General features: G+C 43.6%; 1 protein-coding gene across 2 annotated transcripts in view; it reads right to left on the bottom strand.

Annotated features, from left to right (window-relative positions):
• ror2 (receptor tyrosine kinase-like orphan receptor 2) overlaps nucleotides 1–24,469 on the bottom strand; it is a 346,535-nt gene that overhangs the window by 38,901 nt on the left and 283,165 nt on the right. For both annotated transcript variants that reach the window (XM_067983246.1, XM_067983245.1), the window contains exons 7-8: nucleotides 19,382–19,669; nucleotides 10,464–10,500 (exon numbers count right to left, since the gene is read on the bottom strand). In XM_067983246.1, the coding sequence (XP_067839347.1) occupies nucleotides 10,464–10,500; nucleotides 19,382–19,669 (325 nt within the window). The remainder of the gene's footprint in view (nucleotides 1–10,463; nucleotides 10,501–19,381; nucleotides 19,670–24,469) is intronic.

A 24,469-nucleotide genomic window follows, 5' to 3' on the forward strand; every position in this document is an offset into this window, starting at 1 on the left:
GGCTGTAATGAGGTCTGGACCGAGTGGTCCCGGTGGAACCCAAACTGAGCATTGGTGAGCAGGTTATTGGTGAGTAAGTGCCGCTTGATAGCACTGTCGACGACACCTTCCATCACTTTGCTGATGATTGAGAGTAGACTGATGGGGCGGTAATTGGTCGGATTGGATTTGTCCTGCTTTTTGTGGACAGGACATAACTGGGCAATTTTCCACATTGTCGGGTAGATGCCAGTGTTGTAGCTGTATTGGAACAGCTTGGCTAGAGGCGCAGCTAGTTCTGGAGCACAAGTCTTCAGCACTGCAGCCGGGATGTTGTTGGGGCCCATAGCCTTTGCTGTAACCAGTGCACTCAGCCGTATATGTTCTTATGTTTCTTGATATCACGTGGAGTGAATCGAACTGGCTGAAGACTGGCTTCTGTGATGGTGGGGATATCGGGAGGAGGCAGAGATGGTTTATCCGCTCGGCACTTCTGGCTGAAGATGGTTGCAAACGCTTCAGCCTTGTCTTTTGCACTCACGTGCTGGACTCCGCCATCATTGAGGATGAGGATGCTCACAGAGCCTCCTCCTCCCGTTAGTTGTTTAATTGTCCACCACCATTCACAACTGGATGAGGCAGGACTGCAGAGCTTTGATCTGATCCGTTGGTCTCCTCCCACCCCTCTTCATCTAACCCTATTAGCAAACCCTTCGATTTCTTTCTCCTTCATATGCTTATCTAGCTTCCCCTTAAATGCATCTATGCCATTTGCCTCAGCTACTCCTTGTGGTAGCGCGTTCCACATTCTTACCACTCTCTGGTAAAGAAGTTTCTCCTGAATTCCCTATTGGATTTATTAGTGACTCTCTTATATTTATGACCTGTAGTTTTAGACTCGCCCACAAGTGGAAACATTTTCTTTACCTCTACCCTATCAAACCATTTTATTATCTTAAAAGCCTCCAACAGGTCACCCCTCAGCCTTCTCTTTTCCAGAGAAAAGAGCACCAACCTGTTCAGCCTTTCCTGATAATTATATCCTCCCATGCTGATATCATCCTTGTGAGTCTTTTTTGCACCTTCTCCAATTTCTCTATATTCTTTTTATAGTATGGAGACCAGAACTGTGCACAGTACTCCTAATGTGGTCTAACCAAGGCTCCATACTCTGCTTTTCAATTCTATCCCTCTAGAAATGAACCCCAGTGCTTAGTATGCCTTTTTTCTTAGCCTGTGTCACTACTTTTAGTGATTCATGTATCTGTACACCTAGATCCCTTTGCTCCTCTACCCCATTTAGACTCTGATTATCCAAGCAGTATGTGGCCCCCTTATTTTTCCTACCAAAATGCACCACCTCACATATATCTATATTGAAATTCATTTGCCAATTACATGCCCATTCACTAAGTTTATGAATGTCTTCTTGCATTTTGACACATTCTTCCTTTGTACTCCCCACCCCCCCCCCCCAATTTGGTGTCGTCTGCAAATTTTGAAATTGTACTTCCAATTCCCAAGTCCAAATTGTTTATGTAAATTGTGAACAAGTGGTCCCAGCACTGATCCCTGTGGAACACCACTTCGCACCTTTTGCCAGTCCGAGTAGCTACCCTTAACCCCTACACTCTTTCTTGTTTCGTAGCCAGTTTGCTATCCATTCCGCTGCCTGTCCCCTGACTCCACATGCTCTGACCTTCGTCATGAATCTACAATGTGGTACCTTATCCAAATAGATTACTGCATTATCCTTGTCTACTCTGTTACTTCTTCAAAGAATTCATATGGTTGGTCAAACACAACATGGCCTTCTGAAATCCGTGCAGACTACTTTTTATTATATTTTCGTTTTCTAGATGTTTTTCTATTACATCTTTGAGTAAAGATTCCATTATCTTTCTTATCACCGACGTTAAGTTAACTGGTCTATATTTCCCTGGACTTGTTCTTTCTCCCTTTTTAAATATAGGAATCACATTAGATGTCCTCCAGTCTTCTGGCACTATTCCCTTTTCTAATGAATTTTTATATATATGTAATAGTGTCTCTGCTATCCTTTCCCTAACTTCTTTTGATATGCACATATGCAATCCATCCATTACTTGAGCTATTATCATTGACTAAGTCTCTTACAAAATAACGTATCAAAATGTTTTTCAAAATCTACATGAACTATATCTACCGTGTTTCCTTTTTTATTGTCTGTTATTCCAGAATTCTATTAGGTTGGCCAACCATAATCTGCCTTTTAGAAATCTGTGCTGACTGATTCATTCATGTTTCTCCATGTTTTTAGCAATTTCATTCAATATCAACTCTAGTGGTTTACCAACAACTGTAATAAGATCTAACTGGCCTATAACATCCCGGCTTATCACAGGTTCCTTTTTTGAAGATGACCATCGCATTTGGCACATTTTTCCTTCCCATCGAATTTTGGAAAATTAAAGTCAGAGCTTCCATTATTCTTCCCTAGTTTCCCTCAGGGAAAACATTAGGTCCCAGTGATTTGCCTACCTAAACTCAGTCATCTCTTTGAATAGGAACCTCTACTAACTGTTCGACAAGTGTCTCTGCAATCCCTATATTCATCTCCTCTGTGAAAGCTGAGGCAAAATACTTATTTAGTAAATATGCTTTTCTCTCATTCTCAACTACAAGCTTGTCGCCTTCATCTTTTAGCAGCCATACCCCCACATTGTCCATCATCTCTTGGTACCAACGTGCCTAAAGAAAGCTATTTTATTGCCTTTTATGTTATTTGCTCCTTTTCTCTCATACTCCCTCCTCCTAGCCGTTCTAGCCTCACTTTTAGTGGCTTTCTTATTTATTTGTCTAGGCTTTCATTTTTATCATCTTCTCAGTTATTGCTGAATGCTTCATTTTTTTAAAGTTTCAAGTTTGTGATCCAATCTCCCAATTCAACCATTCGATACCAGCCACTGACCCAATCCACTATTTACTTACTGGATATGCTTGATTTGTACCCTTTACATTTCCTGCTTAAATATTACATCCATTGATGATATATGGTTTTACTTGCCAATTTTTCTTTACAAGATTCCTTTTTAGCTGGCTTTAACATGCTTTTTTTCCCCAATCAAGTATCGCTTGTTCTTGAATATTCTTTATTATTGTTTATTCTTACACTGAATCTAATTATCTTGTGGTCACTCTTTCTCAAATGTTCATCTACCTTTAGATCACCTATTTGTTCTACTTCATTATCCAGAACGAGGTCAATGAATGCTTTCTTCCTTGGTGGAGTAGCAACCCATTGACTGAGAAAACAGTCCTGAACATACTGCAGAAAACCTCCCCTTTCTCACATTCACATTTTCCCTATTCCAATCTGTTCTTGGATAATTAAAATCTCCTACAATTATAACTTAATTGCTAATACCTGCCTCTCTAATTTGTTTACAGATTTCATATTCAGTTTCCTCTGCACTGTTTGGCGGTCTATAATATATTCCCACTGGTGTGACTAATCCCTTGCTATTCCATCAGTCAAATCCACAGGGATTCTGTCTGGACCACTTCTCTATTTATCCTTTTGCTCTAGTGCTAAAACATTGTCTCTAAATAATACCACTATCTCTCCTCTTATTTTGTGCCTGTATATCCTTCCTAAAAATTTTATACCATGGAATTTCCAATCCTGGCTCAGCTGCATGCAAAGCTGCTTTAAAGCTGGGAGGAGAAAATAGATTATGAGTGTAAACTAGCAAGAAATATAAAAACTGACCGGAAGAGCTTTTACAAGTAAATAAAAAGGAAGAGAGTAGCTAAAGTATAGGTCCCGTAGAGAATGAGACTGGGAAAATAACAATGGAAAACAAGGAAATGGCAGATGCATTGAACAGATATTTTGTATCTGTCTTCACAGTAGAAGACACTAAAAGCATACCAATAATCAAAGGGCAAAGGGGAGGATCTAAAAACAATCACTATCACTAGAGAAAAAGTACTAGGCAAACTAATGGGTCTGCAGGCTGACAAGTCCCCTGGACCCGATGGTTTGCATCCGAGGGTCTTAAAAGAAGTCGATAGAGATAGTGGATGCATTGGTTGTAATCTTCCAGAATTCACTAGATTCTGGAAAGGTCCCAGCGGATTGGAAAACTACAAATGTAATGCCCCTATTCAAGAAAGGAGACAGAAACCAGGTAACTATAGGCCAACTAGCCTAACATCTGTCATTGGGAAAATGCTAGAATCGATTATTAAGGAAGTAGTAGCAGGACATTTAGAGACTCAAAATAAAATCAAGGAAAGTCAACATGGTTTTATGAAGGGGAAATCGTGTCTGACAAATTTATTAGAGTTCTTTGAGGAAGTAACGGGCAGGGTGGATAAAGGGGAACCAATGGATGCAGTATATTTGGATTTCCAAAAGGCATTCGATAAGGTGCCACATAAAAGATTACTGCACAAGATAAGAGCTCATGGTGTTGGGGGTAATCTATTAGCATGGATAGAGGATTGGCTAACTAACAGAAAACAAAGTCGGGATAAAGGGGTCATTTTCAGGATGGCAATCTGTAACTAGTGGGGTGCCGCAGGGATCAGTCTGGGGCCTCAACTATTTACAATCTATATCAATGACTTGTATGAAGGAAGCGAGTGTACTGTGGCCAAATTCACCGATGATAAAGATTGGTGGAAAAGTAAGTTGTGAGAGGACACAAAGGGGCCGATTTTCGGATGGCTGAGCGGGTGCGTTGGGGCTCCTAAAATGGCGGAATCCCGGAGCAGGTTCGAAGCCCGGATCCAACCCGCTAACTTCCGGGTTCCCCAGTGACGCATTCGGGTGCGGGCGCAGCTCCCGCATGCGGGACTTCCACTGGCAATTAAAGCTGGTGGGATGCTACTTTACATGGTTATTTAGATACTTGAGGTTCTTGACAGACCTCATTGAGTGGAGATTTTGGCAGGGGTACAATTTTGAAGGATCCTCAGTGTGTTTTCCGTGCTATGAGAAACACTCGCTGTTGGAGCAGACATGTTTCAGCCAGCAGCCAAGTGGGAGATGCAAAGGATTATTTGACAGGTAGGGGGAAAACTTCATGTATTGCTGCAGGGCACTCTCATTTCAGACAAAGTTTTGGCTGCAACACCTTTGTCTTTCCACTCAAAGTTATTAATTTATACCCTAAACTCTGCTGTGCAAACACATTTACCTACTTTGCAGACCCCCTCAAACTCATCCATCAGGATGGCGGGGGTTGCCATAGCTGCATTCATCACTTCATCTGAGGACGAGCAACATCACCAGCCTCGCCAGGCACGCCATCCACCTCCGCCACGTGGAGCTCCACAACACAGTGCTGCGCCACAGGCACCTGCACAAAACAGTCATGCAACTACACATACACCCAACTGTGGAGTGACCCAATGGGTGGCATCAAGTGTGGGTGTTCATGGTGAACCTCATGAAAGGGACTTATTACACAAGCCAGTGAAGAATGGCCATGACGTGGCGGTAGTGGTGACAATAATAATATTTAATGTGCCATTAACAAAAATCAAATATAAATAAAAAACAGGACAAACCGTCAAACACCCTTGTGCATCCCCTTTGTGCTCACAAAACCTTCGCCTTACGCTAACAAGTACTCCTACGTGGTGCTTCCCCTGTGGCTGCAGCAGAGGTAGTGGCAGGTTGCTCTTGTTCATGCCCTGACCAATCAGATATTTTGGGCCTATGCCCTCTGGGTTTTGGTGCCCGTAGGGCCCCTCCAAAGACTGCTCCATCTGCACCTGTGCAGAGGCAGACTCGGCCACCTGGAGTGGAGGCAGCATTGTGGGTACTGGTTGAGAGGGGGACAATGGGTGAGATGTGGGAGCGCTTTGAGTGGCGTCACCACTTCCATGTCCCCTTTCGCCATCATCCCTCTCCTGGGCCAGGCCCACATCACTCCCACCACCCTGCTGGACAACAGTTTGGAGGACATGTGTGAAGCCTTGTAAGGCCAGTGCCAAAGTATCTGCCTGCCTGTTTAAGGTGGCAGAAAGTTGCTCATCCTGAGTCCGAAGGGCCATTGTCAGGGCCTCAATGGACTCATTGGTGAGCACTGCTTGAAGCTCCATGGAGGCTAGCCTTCCCTCCAAAGCAGACATTCCCGCACTTACCCGCGACACTATCTCAGAGATGCCCTTACGTCCCTGTGACAATATCTCGGAGATTCTCTCCTGTACCTGTGCCACTATTCCACTCATGCAGGAGTTGGACTCCTCCATCCTCTGTACGATTGTGGAGAGTGCGTGTGACACCTGTTCCAGCACCTCGCAAATGTGCTGCTGCCCCTCGATCATTCTCCTTTTAAAGGATGGCCCCCAGCTGAGCAGAGCCTGGAGAAGAGTGCTCCCACCGACGTGGACTCTCCACAGCTGCTCCTGCCACCAGTGTCTGCTCGTACTCACGTGTGTGGTGACTCATCATGTGCGACCCCAACTAAGTGAGGACGGGAACCCACCGAGGTGTGTGTATCTGCTCTGGTGGATGGCTCACTCAGATGTGACAGTGCCCCCTCAGAGGCTGGCAGGTCCTCCGAGAAATCGCCCTCCGCCATCGAGGCGGTCGCTGAAGGCACTGTAAGGGAACAGAAGGCAATATTAAGCATGATGACAGATGTTGAAGTGCTGAAGATGGCAAGGCACGTTAACAACATTCAGCACTCACAATAGCAAATGTTAAAGTTCTGTCACCAGCCGTTTGTCGGGTGGCAATCTCGGCGTGCCCGATGGACAGACACTCGAGGGTGCGGCTTAGTTCAAGAGCCTCCTACTCCGCATCCATGAGGACGACCAGATGTTGCGGACCCCCTCCGGTCTTCGCCCTCTCCCGTGCATTCTGGGCTCTCTTCTCCTATAAGGAGAGAAAGTAGAGAGGCGTGAGTGAGGGATGGTGACGTGGCCAACCGCTGAATGCATTGGTTTGGGTGAGGCTGACCGTGAAAGAGATGCATCAGAGGGCAAGTATGAGACAGAGCCATGATACTGTATGAGGATTGGGTTGAGTGGTAATGGTGGGGTGACTAATGAGGAGGTGAGGAAGTGCTGAGGAAGAGCAGGTGAGTTGAGGATGAGCGTTGAGTGGGTGTGAGGAGTGATGCGATCCAGTAGTGTTGGCAGTGCAGAAGGAGTTGTGGGGTGGGGGCGGTGATGTGGAAGATGGAATGTAGAAGAATGAGTAAGTGTACTCACTTTGGCTCACCTAGTTAGGTCGTGGAAGCGCTTCCTGCACTGGATCCATGTGTGGGAGACGTTGCTGCTGCTGGTGACCTCTTCTGCCACCTCGAGCCAGGCCTTTTTGGTGGCAGAGGCAGGCCACTTCCTCCCGTCCGCTGGGTAGAAAATATCCCTCCTCCATCTAGTCGGATCTGGAGTGAGGTATTGGTAAATCTGGGAGCAGCCATTCCCCTGGTCTGCTCCATTCTATAATTTTAGTTCTTTGCTGCAGGAGCAGTAAAGGACTGTCCCTTTAAATAGAGCTCCTCCAGCTGACAGCCTGTGATGCGGGTGCGCAGTCTGCCCGCTGCGCAGGTTGATGACAGGAAACCCGGAAGCCACGGTAAGTGGCTTCAATTTAACCGTGATCGCGTGGGGAACGGACGGATTTTACTGGGCGGGTTACCCACGCGCCCAGTCGCTCCCCCCCTGCTGCCATCCCACCTCCCTGGTAATATCGGGGCCAAAGTGTCTGCAAAGGGATATAGATAGGTTAAGCAAGTGGGCAAAAATTTGGCAGATAGAGTATAATGTGGGAAAATGTGAAGTCATTCACTTTGATAGGAAGAATAAAAAAACAAAGTATTATATAAATGGAGAAAGACTACAGAATGCTGTGATACAGAGGGATTTGGGTGTCCCCATACATGAAACACAAAAGTTAGCATACAGGTGCAGCAGGTAATTGGGAAGGCAAATGGAATATTGGCCTTTATTTCAAGAGGGATGGAGTATAAAAGCAAGGAAGTCTTGCTACAACTGTACAGGGTTACTGGTGAGACCACACCTAGAGTACTATGTACAGTTTTGGTCTCCTTATTTAAGGATGTACTTGCATTGGAGGTGGTTCAGAGAAGGTTCACTAGGTTGATTCCGGGTATGGAAGGGTTTTCTTATGAGGAAAGATTGAGATGGTTGTGCCTATACTCACTGGAGTTTAGAAGAATGAGATGAGATCTTATTGAAACATATAAGATTCCGAGGGAGCTTGACAGGGTAAATGCTGAGAGGATCTTTCCCCTCATAGGGGAATCTGGAACTAGGGGGCATAGTCTCAGAATAAGGGGATCACCCATTTAAGATGGAAATGAGGAGACATTTCTTCTCTCAGAGGGTTGTGAACCTTTGGAAATCTTTGCCCCAAAGACCGGTGGAGGTTGAGTCATTGAATATATTCAAGGCTGAGTTAGACAAATTTTTGATCAGCAAGGGAGTCAAAAGATATGGGGAACAGGCAGGAAAGTGGAGTTAAGGCCAGAATAAGATCAGTCATGATCTCATTGAATGGCGGAATAGGCTCGAAGGGCCAAATGGCCTACTCCTGCTCCTGTCTCTTATGTTCTTATGTAAAGCTGCATTCACGACTCTTGAACAGCATAAGCCTAAATTTGCACAGGTACTCCAATGTTGCTACGCCAGGGCTCTGAAACTACCCTACAGTATAAACATAGAAAAATTGAGAAATACAACCAGCCGCACTCAGTGATTGCTCAACATAAATGGGGCAATTAATCATGTTCCAGGAGACAAATCCATACCACAAAACTGGTGCCATTCCACTTCTGTAAAATGTATTATAATAAAGTTAATTTTGGCAAGTACTATGCATACATTTCATCTCTCCTTGTGGAGCTGAATTACACGCGAATGAAATGAAGCCTTTGTTTCAGCCTTATCCCGTTGCCCTTTTGGACACCTAGTAGTCCAAAATTCTGTCCATTTTGAGTCTGGTCGTTGCCGTGCTGTCAGATGTGGAAGCTGCCAAAACCAACAAAAACCATTTGGCAGTTTGAGGGCACCAGCTGCACTAAACAAAGTCTGTTTAATGAAAGAATTAACCCAAGGCTTTGAAACCAAAGAAAAAAGTAAGCAGCATTGAAGGACTGAGGATTTGTTTCAGAATATTTTTGCTCAAACAGAAAAATGACCACACAAACTCGTTACAGTGACTCCATGGTGTTAAGACTGAACCATTCATTTTAAAAGGTCCCATCCCCAGTGGGATATTTTAATACAAAATAAAACCAATGCAGTAATCTTATGATTAGAAAGAATACAAATCAATAACTACAAAATAAAAACTACAACATATTGTTACTTCTTCAAAACCGTTTAGGAACTTTTCCCTCAAAATACATTTTCCAGAATATTGAAGGTGAGTAAATGTAGCAAAAGACAGAGATGTAAACCTATTTTGTGCTGTATTATGGCACTAAACAGTTTCTACCACAGGGGCAAATATTTTGAACTGCTAGCAGTGTTACAAATATTTTATCTTGGTCGGGGGGTGGGGTGGGGGGAGAAGAGAAAACAGAGAAGGAGCAGTATGTTGGAACACCTGCAATTCCCTGTATAATAAATTCACAACCTCAACTGTACCACTGTGGGAAGGTGCCACAGGAAGGAAAGGTGTTTCCCCACATGGAGAGTAGGTCAACTGCAGTACTGTGATACCCCAATTCACAGGTTTATGTTATTTTAATGCTGAAACACTGAATTGAAATAAACTTAATAGTATCTCTCCCTCTTCTGATCGCGAATGGAATTTGATTGCCAGATGAGAACAATACAGCCTTTTAAATCCATCCCCTGTGCTCTCCCAGCAGCAGCCTCCTTCCTTCTCCTTCCTAAAATCAGCTGCCATCCCCAACACTCTTTGAGCCCAGGCCCCAGCTCACAGTTTCTCTATCTCACCTACATGTACTGCAGCTCCTGGACAACCTCTCCTCCCCATTTCCCCAAAACCTAGTCCCTGTACCACCTCCAATCCAGTACATGTTGGCTGCTATCTAATTATGTTCCTGAGCTTTAAAACAAAGGTACAAGATTTTTTTAAAAAGTAAATCTGTAAAGGAACATTCATGAGTGGTATACAGAGACAGACAAAATGTGTGAAAGGCATACAAAGAGAAAGGAGACAGAAAGAGTAGGAGATAGAAAGAATGGAAGACAGAGAGTTAAAAGAGTGCAGAAATGCAAACAGTTACATCAAAAGATAATTTTATTTTTGACTTAACACCACCAAGGAGATGAATAAGTATTTAAAAATAATGCAACATCATAAATAAGAGCCTCATTCTATGTGTCACAGCACATTTTTGGAAATATTCTAAATAGAGGAGTGAAGGAAAATATAAATAAAGGTCTTTTGTTCTCAAAAGGTTAAATCCTACAAAATGCACTGACATAATCTGAAGATCTGCAAAAAACATTTTTTTCAAATTGACTCATCAGCGAGCAGTACTTACTGTGAACTGCGATGTGGACTGTGAGTTGGAGACTGACCTACAAGAAAGGAATAGAACAGAATCAAAATTAATACCCTGACAAGTTAAAAGATTTGACAAAATATATTAAAAACATATTGTTTAAATAATATTTGATCCATACCATCTTTCCGTCTCAAGGGTATTTACCTTCCAGAGTAATTTCCTCAAGATTGTCCCCCCTACCACAGGATAATATCTCAGCTCCACTAAACATCTTTCTAAACAATTCAAGATCAGAATGAAGTTGGGGATGGAACCAGTGACCTTCTATTATACAGTCTTGCACAATGATGCTCTAATGTACTATGCCACTTGCAATTAAGTTACATGCAAAAGTAACTGTGAAATCTCATTTGCAAAGACTTCCATATGAACAATCCATAAATAAGCTTTACTACAGTAAGCACTGGATAACTTGTTATATTATTTACATTCATACCATTCTCCATTATCTCTCTAATGATATCATGATGCAACAACATGGGTTTGCTATTCCGTTCATACACTCTGGCCAAAATGTCCCAACCAGCCCTGCTCATGTGCAAAACAATGGCCATTCACAATATAACCAGTTCACAGGAAGGCCTGTTTTTTTTAATTTTAGGTTTCCCAGTCACAAGCTACCTTTTTTAGTGGGGCCACTCAAGCCTTCAATGTCCTCTAGCCTCAAAGTCATAGGTATTTAAAAATTACAGAGTGATGTGGGAGTACTGTCTGCCAAGTACCTACTTCAGACTTCAGCACTGAGCGAAGTGTTAAACTAAAATAAAAATATAAAATACGACCCTCCAGTATATGGCTCTTTCACTCTTGTTATGAAAAGAATAGAGACAAGTTTATTTTTCATTTACACAAAATATTTTATAATGCAGGGAAACAGACAGGTCAATTATCAATCCTAAATGTCTCCACACAATACCAGCAATAAAGCTCAACACATCTTTTTTTTCTGTCTCCATCACTCTCTCCCAGACTGTCTAGTGTACCAATAAAATCTCTCCGGGTCACTAATCATCACCTTGACGTTTAATCAGAGATACCCGTTCTTTGCTTAACTACAGTTGCTGAGTTTGTACGAGGCTATAGGAAAATTTGATTAGCAATTAGCACCTCAATTCAAGTCTCTGTTCGGTCAGCATTCACCAGGGTTAAATTTCAAAGATAGTGTCCCCTATGCAAGGTGAATGTCTACAGGCTACTGCAATGGTACTGGCATTATTGCCAGCTCTTTGAGATAGAGTGTTTTAGCACTATATGACTGTTGCTTAATATATTAATAATATTTGTCTAAAGTCAGGTATATGAAATTTAATTTAAACATAAAAGCAGCTTGTTCAATGGGATAAGACTATAACTTCTGTACTTCTGCTGCAAATGTTGATTAAGAAACAAGAAATTATATGTCCCCAATCCTTTACTTTGGGTAAAGCTTGGTTATGGAGGGTTTTCCAAAACTCCACAATTGAATATTTTCAATGGGCATGAATTGCGATGGTGCACTTGCTGATCTGACTCGGTACTCTAACATTATCCTTTGGGCGTTCTTGGAAAATGGCAGGCATTATTGACCAAGGTACGACTAATCTCCCAAACATCTTAACATTCCAATAATCATCTTTCTTATCTCATTTCCAGATGAAACACAACTCAAGCACATCACAATGAGGGCAACTTTGCTCCAAAATAATAGAGACTTAACTATGGGCAGGTTCCATTCATCTAACTGATCTGTAACTACATTACGTCGGTGAATAATGGTCCCAGAGGTTGTTCATTAGACAGTCATGTAAATAGGACAAATATATATCATGCTTTGCAATGCTCCACACCAAACAAAAATTGCAAAAGCCTGTGTGCTAGTGTAACTAAAAGGGGCAGCTCTTTTTTTTTTGCAAAGTTTAGCGATTGTCCAACAACAAACTGCTCAGTAGAATTTATTTTTCATTGGAGTAGAATAATCTTCTGTTGATACGTAGTCAAGTTATCCATTATAAAAGATGACATAAGTGGTCCATACTCCAGAGACTATTACTGGAGAGGTTCTCGACTCTGATGGTATGAGCTTCAGATTTAAATAAAATGTTTATTGGATCCTATCTGCGGTTGCAGAACTGAAACAGGGTAAATTGCTGTTACGGATGTTGAGTTCTCTTCTATCTCTACATAGTCCAAAGGGTGCAGAGAATGCTGTTGGGATGCTCTGGAAATTGTAATTCCAAAGTCACTGCTGCCTTTTCCACTACCAAACAGGACAGCAGGTTGCTGATTATTTCAAATCAGTGGAATAATAACTAAAAGGTTTGATCATATAAGATAGCAACCTAAAGTGTATTAAAATTTTTAAAATTTATTTCAGAGGTAAAAGAAACACTAGAAAAGGCTTTTGGCTCAAGGAAGTTAACTCCTTGTGCTCAACTTCTAGCTTGTGCTCATTGGCTTGGTAACGTCTCAAAGGGACCATCTTCCAATTCTTTGAACAACATGCCAAATGTGCGCTTTTGTGTAACAGAGGTATTCTATTGGGAATCCCAGTCCACTTCATGATGGGTATCAGCAGAAGCTGTTTTATGGTTATGGAATGCAGGAGGAAGCCATCGTTCAATGGTGGTTTGAATTGACATCATTTTAACATTACTATTGTAATACATTGCATGAGTTAACCAGTGTAATGTAATTCTTGACACTTTTGTTGTATGGAACAACTGCACCAACACAGTTAAATAACAATTTAACTAGCAAGACTTTTCTTTTATTCAGATACTTTTATAGGCCCACATTGAGATTTATTTTGATATCATAAAATAGCAAATTAATTTGAATCTCTGTAATGGTTTTAATCCTGATCATTTGTTGCCCACTGGTTGACTGGTTTAAAATTGTAGAAAATGCCTTGCCAAGAGGAATACTGTAGATACTTGTCTCACTCCCATAGAAAGGAGTATCAATTTCTTAATTTAAAGCAAATAATTACAGGAACCTGTCCATGAAGCAGTCATGAAACAGGTAGTCAAAAATAATACCTGTAAAAATGTTAGATCTTGCCTGGGTTGCAGCTGGTATTTCTCATAGTTGTTAATATTTTCACCACCATCACCAATAATAATGCATTTATATCGCTTCTTTAACAAAGAAATCATCCCAAGGCACTTCACAGATAAATGTGAGAAAAGCTGACACTGAGCCAAGAAACGAGAGATTCGGAGGAGCGAGCAAATGCTTGGACGAGGAGGTGGGTTTTTAGCAGGGTCTTAAAGGAGGAGAGGGAAGTGGGGAGGTGGAGGTTTTAGGAAGCAAGTTCCAGAGTGGGACCTTGGATGCTGAAGGCTCTACTGCCAATGATGGGGTGAGGGGTGGAAGTGCATAAGAGACTGGAATCCAAGGAACGGAGAATTCGGTAGGTGGGGGATTTTAGGTGCTGAGAAGGTTATGTGATAGGGAGAGATTCAAAGACCAGGATGAGGATTTTAAATGTGAAGCAATGGGGAATGGGGACCAAAAAAAATCAGCTCAAACAGGGGTGATGGGCAAGTAGGGCTTGGTGAAAGACAGGATAAGAAAGAAAGGTTTGCATTTATATAGCATCTTTCACAACCTCAGAATGTCCCAAAGAGCTTTACAGCCAATTAAGAACATTTGAAGAGTAGTCAAGAGTAGCAGAGGTTGGGATTTGGTTGAATCTTTGGAAGGTGGAGGATGGTGAACCAGCAAGGAAAGCATTGGAATAATCAAGTCTGGAGGTGACAAAGGCATGTATAAAGGATTCAGCCTCAAACAGATGTGGCGGGGCTATGTTACAGAGGTGAAAGCAGGTGGACTTTGCAGAGTACATGGGTTTGGAAACTCAGCTCAGAGTCAAACAAGGATGCAAAAAGTCTAGTTCAGCCTCAGGCAATGGCTGGGTAGGAGGTGGAATCAGTGACAAGAGAGCGGAGTTTGTGGCAGAGACTAAAAATGGTGGTTTGCTCTTCCCAATCTTGAGCTTTGGGGAATCAAGTCTCATCCAAAACTGGATGTCAGACAAGCAATCTGACAGCACAGGGGCAATAGAGGAAGTGGGAGAGGTGAAGAGGTACAGCTGGGTATCATCATTGTACGCATCTGCAGATGATGTCACCAAGGGTTAGCATGTAGGTAAGGAAGAGAGGGCCAAGGATTGATGCTTGGGAATCTCCAGGGGCAATGGTAGGAAAGGAAACCATTGCTGGAGATGCTCCAGCTATGTTCATATAGGTAACAGTGGAACCAAGTGAGGGCAGTGTCACAATGGAGAAGAGATGCTGGAGAATGAATGTATGTTTGACCATGTTGATTGCTGCAAAGAGGTGATGGAGGATGAGAAGGAATAATGCACCATAGTCACAGAGAATGCAATTTGTGCCTCTGGTTAGGGCCATTTCAGCACTTTGGGAGAAGTGCAAACTGGACTGGAGGGCTTCAAACAGTGTTAGGAGACAGATGGGTATGAAAGGGAGGGCAACAATATGTTCAGGACCTTGGAGAGGAGAGGAAATGGGGAAGTAGTTAGCAAGGATCGAAAGGTAAAGGGTGTGTTTTTGAGCAATGGGCCAGTATGAGGAGAGAACCACTGACAATCATGGGGGCTAGGAAGAGGAGTTGGGGCGTTAAGAGACGATAAAACCCAGCTCCTGGTCAGTAATGAATATCTGCTGCATGGCCTCAGGCACAGGGCTCTGCTGAGCAAGTCATCTCAGATATGGGCAGATGTAGATATGTTGGATCTGAGACATGCTGCACCCACAAACTGGCACATTGTGAAAACCCTAAGCGCCAAGGAGAGGCCAAACACCAGCACCTTTTACCTTTAAGCTTTGCCCTCTTCTATCATCAGCCTTGATGCAAACACCCAGACCCTTGTGACCACAACAAACCTCATGAAAATTGTTTGAAATGATCTACACGAGATGTGGATGTTGGATTCCGCTCCTAGGCTGGAAACTGCTGGAATAAATGCAGTGAGGTTTTGAGAGAGACGCATATTAAATCCCTCTCTGTATTTACCAGGTCTTCCCACCTCTGGCCGTACCTAATACTGACAAGTTCACATTCGACTTGCAACTGGTTAAGCAAGATCCACATGTCAGGAGCCAGTGCCACGAACATGTATCACTCAGGATTTAAAAACATCTTTAGTGCAGCAAATCTGCCTTCGGAAAGTTATCAGCATCTTCTCTTTCTCTTCCTTTCTCCCTCTGATGTCCTATTCCCAATCACCTAAAGGTTGATAGGGAAATTCTTGGGTTGGCCTTTGGTTCTCCACTGTAAAGATATGGTATGCCTCACTACTAATGGGATCATGACTTTTGTTGTTTCTTCTAAGGATTAGAGAATCTTGCTAAGAGATCTTAATCAGTCATGCAAAGTAATCTGCAACCCAGGTGCATACTATCAGATTTGCATTATCTTCAATCCTACTCCTAAGAGGGAGCATGTGGATATGTCAGGGTAGGGTGGGTGCCTCCACTGAAGGTAATGTGGACATAGGCCATGCTCATGATAAGCTATTCATGCCCCACAGAGGATCTGAGAATATGGATCCTGGATCATTTGGAGGTACTTTTGTTTTTTTTTTAGTTTAACGGAGTGTCTGGACCATCCCTATAAAAATATTGTCTGCTTCAAGGAAACGAGAGGTCTCTTCTTGGGTGGGACCAGGGTCTTTTTTTTAACTAGAGAATCCCTATCCGAAAAAAGTTCCATGGTGCTAAATAGCTATGTCCTTGGAGGGATTGAATGCGATGAGTCTTTCCTTGCATAATAGTTGGCACCAGTTAATACAAATATTCCCTCTAAGCAACTGGAACCAGGAAGTCCTCAGCACTGAGTGTTGTATGTGAGCCATTAATGCCAATTACGATCTGTGCATCTTGAGTGTTACCAAATGCCAGCACGCCCTTGGCATTGACAGTTGCAGTGGAGTCCTTGACACCATTAGGTGCCAATGATCTTCGGCAATGCCGTCCAAGGTATGACTGAATTTCTTCGGCTTACTGTGCTCATCATTTTGTTCTGAATGATTCAGTTTGGTATTTCCAGCAAAATTGTAAACACATCCTTTAAGATTAACAAATGGACGAAATCTTTACAAAAGCAATCACGACGTCATCACACAAAGCAACCAGATAAATTGTTATCCCTATAGAGTTTACATGACGTAGGATGGCTGATGTCTTATGTCTTCAGGTCACCTGGTAAACTAATAGTTTCTTTGCTAATGCTGGTGATTATTTTTTTGTTGTTTCTCAAATGCTTAATGCAATAAAGACAACTTGGTTTACAGATATTATTTGCAAATTCATTGACTATTTGGCACTGGCTAAGAATCTGAAAAAGAAAAAACTGTTCTGTTTTGGAAACATAACATATTGATACTCTTAAGGCCTGTATAATGTAACCTACTCTTGTAAATAGATTTAAAACATTGTTCCAATTTGGCAACAGCAGGTCTGATACAAAGAGCAGTAAACGGGCTCTAAGATGCAAGTGCCAGGGCTTTATATGATTAGATGACCACGTGGCCCTTCCTATCTGCAACCTATTGATGACATTTTTAGGTATGTGAATAACACGTAGCTTCCCCACAAGCAAACAAACTGGGCTTTACTGTGTGGAGGATGCTGAATGAAGAAGGACATGGTACTTTCTCAGTCCATCTAATATAATAAAGTATATTGTAAGTTAGTACACAGGGTACTAAAGCACAACGAAACTTGGCTTCTGACAGAGTTTTTTGCAAGAATTGTCTTAACAGACCAGGAATCAGGGCTGCCAGCATTTATTTTTCCACTGTTCTAATCCAGCCAGAAAAGCTGATCAATCAGCTCAAAAGTGATAAAACTATCTGCCTATGGCTCTAACCACTGGTCTTACCACAGAGTAAGAGTGCTGGCCAAAACACTGCTCTGACCATGGCCATCCCAGCTAGAGAAGGGAGCACTAAAGGCAGAATTCACTCATGTCCAGTGATCCTGCCTGCATCTTCTGCAATGCAGCTCTCAAAGCTGCAGAATTGGGTGATTGGAGGGTGGGGGTTGCTATGGTTTGCATCAGGGAATCATTTTCAGTTCTTGGTCCTGGGTCTGTGACTAGTCTGGTCGCTAGTTTCACGTCCGGATAGGTGGAAGAGCTTTGATTCAGCAGGTGGTCTGATAAATCAGTTGTTCCTGCACCAGCTGATCTTGCTGGTAATAGCAGAGCAACAGAGGATGTACTGCTGTAGAGGATTAAGGTGTGTGGGAGGAAGAACAACAAGAGGAAGGGAGGAAATAGCGGAGGCTCTGACCATCATTTTCCGACCCTCACTGGATACAGGGGTGGTGCCGGAAGATTGGAGGACTGCTAACGTTGTACCATTGTTTAAAAAGGGAGCGAGGTATAGACCGACGAATTACAGGCCGAAGTGTAATCTCGGTGGTGGGCAAATTATTGGAATCAATTCTGAGGGACAGGATAAACCGTCATTTAGGAAGGCATGGAGTAATCAAGGACAGTCAGTGTGGATTTGTTAAGGGAAGGTCGTATCTGATGAACCTGATTGAATTTTTTGAGGAGGTAACAAGGAGGGTAGTACATTTGATGTAGTCCACATGGATTTTAGCAAGGCTTTTGACAAGGTCCCACATAGCAGACTGGTCAAAAAAGTGCAAGCCCATGGGATCCAAGGGAGAGTTGGATCCAAAATTGGTTCAGTGGCAGAAAGCAAAGGGTAATGGTCGACAGGTGTTTTTGTCACTGAAAGGCTGTATCCAGTGGGGTTCTGCAGGGCTCAGTACTAGGCCCCTTGCTTTTTGTGATATATCTTAATGATTTGGATTTAAGTGTAGGGGCATGATTAAGAAGTTTGCAGATGATACAAAAATTGGCCGTGTGGTTGATAGTGAGGTGGAAAGCTGTAGACTGCAGGAAGATATCAATGGACTGGTCAGGTGGGCAGAAAAGTGGCAAATGGAATTCAATCCAGAGAAGTGTGAGGCAATGCATTTGGGGAGGGCAAACAAGGCAGGGGAATACACAATAAATGGGAGAATACTGAGAACTGCAGAGGAACAAAGGGACCTTGGAGTGCATGTCCACAGATCCCTGAAGGTAGCAGGACAGGTACATAAGGTGGTTAAGAAAGTATATGGAATACTTTCCTTTAATAGCCGAGGCACAGAATATAAGAGCAGGGAGGTTATGCTGGAACTGTATAAAACACTGGTTAGGCCATAGCTTGACTACTTTGTATAGTTCTGGTCATCACATTACAGGAAGGGTGTAATTGCACTAGAGACGAGATTTACAAGGATGTTGCCAGGAGAATTTTAGCTACAAGGAAAGGTTAGATGGGCTGGGGTTGTTCTCTTTGGAACAGAGGAGGCTAAAGGATGGTTTAATTGAGGTGTAGAAAATTATGAGGGGCCTAGACAGAGTGGATAGGAAGGACCTATTTCCCTTAGCAGAGGGGTCAATAACCAGGGGGCATAGATTTGAAGTGGTTGTAGAAGGATTAGACGGGAGCTGAGGAAAAATGTTTTCACCCAGAGGGTGGTGGGGGTCTGGAAATCACTGCCTGAAAGGGTGGTAGAGGCAGAAACCCTCAACTCATTAAAAAATGTAACTGGATGTGCACCTGCATGTCATGACCAACATGGCTACTGGAAAATGGGATTAGGCTGGGTGGCTCATTTTTGGCTGGCGCGGACACGATGGGCCATATGGCCTCCTTGTGTGACATAAATTTTCTATGATTCTATGAGAGGAGCAATTAGCAGTGTAATCTGTGAACTCTATTTATTGACTAATTTACATTATCCACGTGGGAGGGAGGATGCATATTAGGTCAGGTAGTCAAGGTTCTACTGTGTATATATACAATTTTTAAGATATATATTAATTACCAAGTTTCACATATAGCACCCCAGTAGCCGTGATGGTTTTATTGCCATTAGATGCGACACACTGGTAGTAGCCTGTGTCAGTTGTATCCAGATCTTGAATTCGCAGTCGAGAACCGTATTCTGTTTTCCTTATTGTAATCCGTCTTGCCTCTTGAAAAACCGGTGCATCATTTTTCAGCCATTTTATGTTTGGTAGTGGGTTGCCTGCAACTTTGCAGTACAAAGTCGCTGTCTGGCCTTGTACTATAGTGATATTGTTCACAGGCGCCAGAAAGGTCAGAAAGTAACCTGAAGGTGAAAGGTCAGAAATGGTCAGTAATTAACATGTAGGCAATGTTTAAAGCTCTCAAATACAAACTGCATACACGGAATCAGTTCTTTTAAATTTGACTGCATCCAATCTATTTCAATTTACTTTTGAAAAACCCACAGATACATCTGGATAGATTGTTAACTGGCTTTAATTTTAGATTGAAAATTCGCTTAATAAGCAAATCAACAAAATTGACAATTCCTCTTGAGGAGGACAAGTACAGTAACAAAGGTTCCTGATCTGGTACTGAGGAGGAAATGCTTTTACTGAGAAGTGGACGGAGATCACACAAAATATTATTCAAATTAATGCAATCATCTCAATTTGCTCTAATGAACATGAACTTAAAATAATTGAAAACACAGGCTTCTGGACGAGAGAGAGAGAGAGAGAGAGAGAGATTGTTGCACACTGTGGGTACAGAAAGAGAGAATATTACAGAGGGAGAGTCAACAAGAAATCTAGACAGAGAAACAAAACAGGAAATATAATGGAAATACATAGCAGATCTCTCCATATAAAAAAGAGCTGGATCTTTTCCAAAATGTTAACTAGTATCTTCTCTCATTACAGATGCTGACTGGCCTGCCGTTTTTTCAGTATTCTATGTTTTAGAGCATTTGGAGTTCTTTTCTTTTGGTGTTCGAAGGAGAAGAGAGAGAGAGAAAAAAATGAGGGAGATATTTTGAAGCAATATGACATAGGGAAATTGTGGGAGGGAGAGCATGGGGGAAATAAGATGAGGAAAGAGTCAAATGAGATGTGGTTATGGGAAATGTTGGAAAACGTGGAGAAATACATCAGCCAAAAGATGCATGGGAGACAGAAGTTGAGAAATTTGTGGCTGAGGGGGATATGGAGATGGAGATCAAGGGTAGCACAGATTTTGGGATAGTGATAGATGTGCAGGTACGAGAAAGAAGGCAGAACAAAGGCTAGATGGCTGGGTCAAAAGGTCAAGCAGGGCTGTGAATGAATACAAATTACAAATTCCATTTTAAACACTGATCCCGGGTACAGGGTGAACTGTTGTTCACAAGACAATCCTAAACACATCATCTATCATGATTATGGGAGTAATAGTTGTACAAATGTAATACCCAACCCCCAGCTTGCCCACTTCCGGTTTTAACGGAGGCGGGCGATCAACCCGCCCTCAGGAGGCAGGTCGGTCAGTAAAATCTTTTAAAGGAGGCTGTGTGCCTTTTTTATTTCTAACTCCTAGGAGCCAGCATTCCTGGGCCTTCTAATTCTCACCATGCAAGTGGAGGCGAGAAGGTCCAGATCAATGGGTGAGTGTCTTTACTGCACAGCTTGTGGGCCAGAAGGAGCAGGAGTTTCCTCCAGACCCAACAAGATTACCAGCCATGATCTCACACACGCGATTGGCCGACCCCCACCACCATGTCTGACCTCCCCCACGATGTCCAAGCCCCTCGATATACCTACAGCACCCCCCACACGATGTCAGACATCCCCGATGTCTCCGACCCCCACACCCCACGATCTCTGACACCCCTATATCCCCCCGAAGACCTGCCCCACGCCCTCCGACGTCAGACTTACGTGGCATTCACTCCCAGGCTGCTTTCCTGCCCGACAGGCAGCTAGCCTGTCATATCTGGCTGGCTGTCGCGCAGGAAACCTGTTGAAAAAATTTAAAAGACATCCTGAAGTCAGGATGTCTGGGTAACTCATACTGACGGGAAATGTCCTCCCCCGCTCCCAACCCCCACTCTCCAAGTCGTGGAGTAAAAATCCAGGCCTATAGTTCGAATAATCCCAAAGAAAGATTGGATCTTCCGAAGGCAAGAAGCAGGAGTTGGGCTGGTTTGACATTTGGAGGCTTTTACCTAGAATCAATAGAGATTAATATTTTTACCCTGCACTTGCAATATATTCTCTACATTTCTTTTGACTCACAAAGTCAGATGTATGCTTTGATTAGCTCTCTGGGCTTAACAGCCAAGTTAGAATTGGTAAGTGCACATTGCAATAAAGACTGAATCCCTCTCTACTTGTAGATGCTAACCAACAAATTCCTAAATGATAAAATCCAACTATATTTGGATAAGAATTTGGGTTTGTTGAGAGTTTGGGATTCTTTCAAAATCTTTATCAGTGAATATCATGCATGCATAAAAAAAGATAAGGATCTAGCATTACAATTCAAGCAACTGGACAGATGTGTGATTCCAGGCTGTGAGGAAGAGCCAAAAACAAAAGCTCACCTCATTTAAATAGGCTCATTTTCCACAAGGGAGGGAGGCGATAAAGGAGATAAAATCCTAGCAAAGATTGTGTGATGAGGCAAAAATTCAAATCTTGAGCATGGAAATAGACGATAAAAGGCGGGATTTCAGAGCGCTGAGAACAGCTGAGAGGAGCCGAGCCGAGCGGAGGGAGCGTCCGATAAAAGGCGGGATTTCAGAGCGCTGAGAACAGCTGAGAGGAGCCGAGCCGAGCGGAGGGAGCGTCCGATAAAAGGCGGGATTTCAGAGCGCTGAGAGGAGCCGAGCCGAGCGGAGGGAGCGTCCGATAAAAGGCGGGATTTCAGAGCGCTGAGAACAGCTGAGAGGAGCCGAGCCGAGCGGAGGGAGCGTCCGATAAAAGGCGGGATTTCAGAGCGCTGAGAGGAGCCGAGCCGAGCGGAGGGAGCGTCCGATAAAAGGCGGGATTTCAGAGCGCTGAGAACAGATGAGAGGAGCCAAGCCGAGCGGAGGGAGCGTCCGATAAAAGGCGGGATTTCAGAGCGCTGAGAGGAGCCGAGCGGAGCTGCGACCGAGTTCGAAGTGACGTCAGGAATCAGATCGGGACGCGACACAGGGGAGGCACCTGATTGGTGAGTAGGTTCAGGTGAGTATTTCTCCTTATCTACAGTAACTGAAGTAAAAGGAAAGGGAAGGTCTGCAGGTCTTATAGGAAGTAGCGTTTATTTTTTAGTGAATCAAGGTCCCCAGTGTAGTTAACATTCTCTAAATTGAGAACAATTTAAAGGAGTAAACTCCTTAAAGGGAGTGGTAAGTAGTTTTTCTTTCCTTTTTTTTTCTCTTGACATTGTAGTTGTTCTTAAGCTAATTTAAGGGTTAAGTCATGGCAGGAGATCCCAGCGCCGTGTCATGTTCCTCTTGTGGGATGTGGGAATTCAGGGCTCCTTCCTGTATCCCTGATTCCTTCACCTGCGGGAAGTGTGTCCAGCTGCAGCTATTGTTTGACCGCTTGACGGCTCTGGAGCTGCGGATGGACTCACTTTGGAGCATCCGCGATGCTGAGAAAGTCGTGGATAGCACGTTCAGTGAGTTGGTCACACCGCAGATAAAAATTACTGAGGGAGATAGTGAATGGGTGACCAACAGACAGAGGAAGAGTAGGAAGGCAGTGCAGGGGTCCCCTGCGGTCATCTCCCTCCAAAACAGGTATACCGTTTTGGATACTGTTGGCGGAGATGGCTCACCAGGGGAAGGTGGCAGTGGCCAGGTTCATGGCACCGTGGCTGGCTCTGCTGCACAGGAGGGCAGGAAAAAGAGTGGCAGAGCTATAGTGATAGGGGACTCGATTGTAAGGGGAATAGACAGGCGTTTCTGCGGACGCAACCGAGACTCCAGGATGGTATGTTGCCTCCCTGGTGCAAGGGTCAAGGATGTCTCGGAGCGGCTGCAGGACATTCTGGAGGGGGAGGGTGAACAGCCAGTTGTCGTGGTGCATATAGGCACCAACGATATAGGTAAAAAACAGGATGAGGTCCTACAAGCTGAATTTAGGGAGTTAGGAGTTAAACTAAAGAGTAGGACCTCAAAGGTAGTAATCTCAGGATTGCTACCAGTGCCACGGGTTAGTCAGAGTAGGAATGACAGGATAGCTAAGATGAATACGTGGCTTGAGAGATGGTGCAAGAGGGAGGGATTCAAATTCCTGGGCCATTGGAACCGGTTCTGGGGGAGGTGGGACCAGTACAAATTGGACGGTCTGCATCTGGGCAGGACTGGAACCAATGTCCTAGGGGGAGTGTTTGCCAGTGCTGTTGGGGAGGGTTTAAACTAATGTGGCAGGGGGATGGGAACCGATGCAGGAAGTCAGTGGGAAATAAAGTGGTGACAGAAACAAAAGGCAGTAAGGGAGAGTGTACAGAACATGACCGGACAGATGGTCTGAGAAAGCAGGGCAAAGACCAAGGGAAGTCTAGATTAAACTGCATTTATTTCAATGCAAGAAGTCTGATGGGCAAGGCAGATGAACTCAGGGCATGGATGGGTACATGGGACTGGGATGTTATAGCTATTACTGAAACATGGATAAGGGAGGGGCAGGACTGGCAGCTCAATGTTCCAGGGTACAGATGCTATAGGAAAGGTAGAGCAGGAGGTAAGAGAGGAGGGGGAGTTGCGTTCTTGATTAGGGAGAACATCACGGCAGTAGTGAGAGGGGATATATCCGAGGGTTCGCCCACTGAGTCCATATGGGTAGAACTGAAAAATAAGAAGGGAGAGATCACTTTGATAGGATTGTACTACAGACCCCCAAATAGTCAACGGGAAATTGAGGAGCAAATATGTAAGGAGATTACAGACAGCTGCAAGAAAAATAGGGTGGTAATAGTAGGGGACTTTAACTTTCCCAACATTGACTGGGACAGCCATAGCATTAGGGGCTTGGATGGAGAGAAATGTGTTGAGTGTATTCAGGAGGAATTTCTCATTCAGTATGTGGATGGCCCGACTAGAGAGGGGGCAAAACTTGACCTCCTCTTGGGAAATAAGGAAGGGCAGGTGACAGAA

This window comes from Heptranchias perlo, chromosome 4, assembly GCF_035084215.1.
Source record: "Heptranchias perlo isolate sHepPer1 chromosome 4, sHepPer1.hap1, whole genome shotgun sequence".
NCBI lineage: Eukaryota > Metazoa > Chordata > Chondrichthyes > Hexanchiformes > Hexanchidae > Heptranchias > Heptranchias perlo.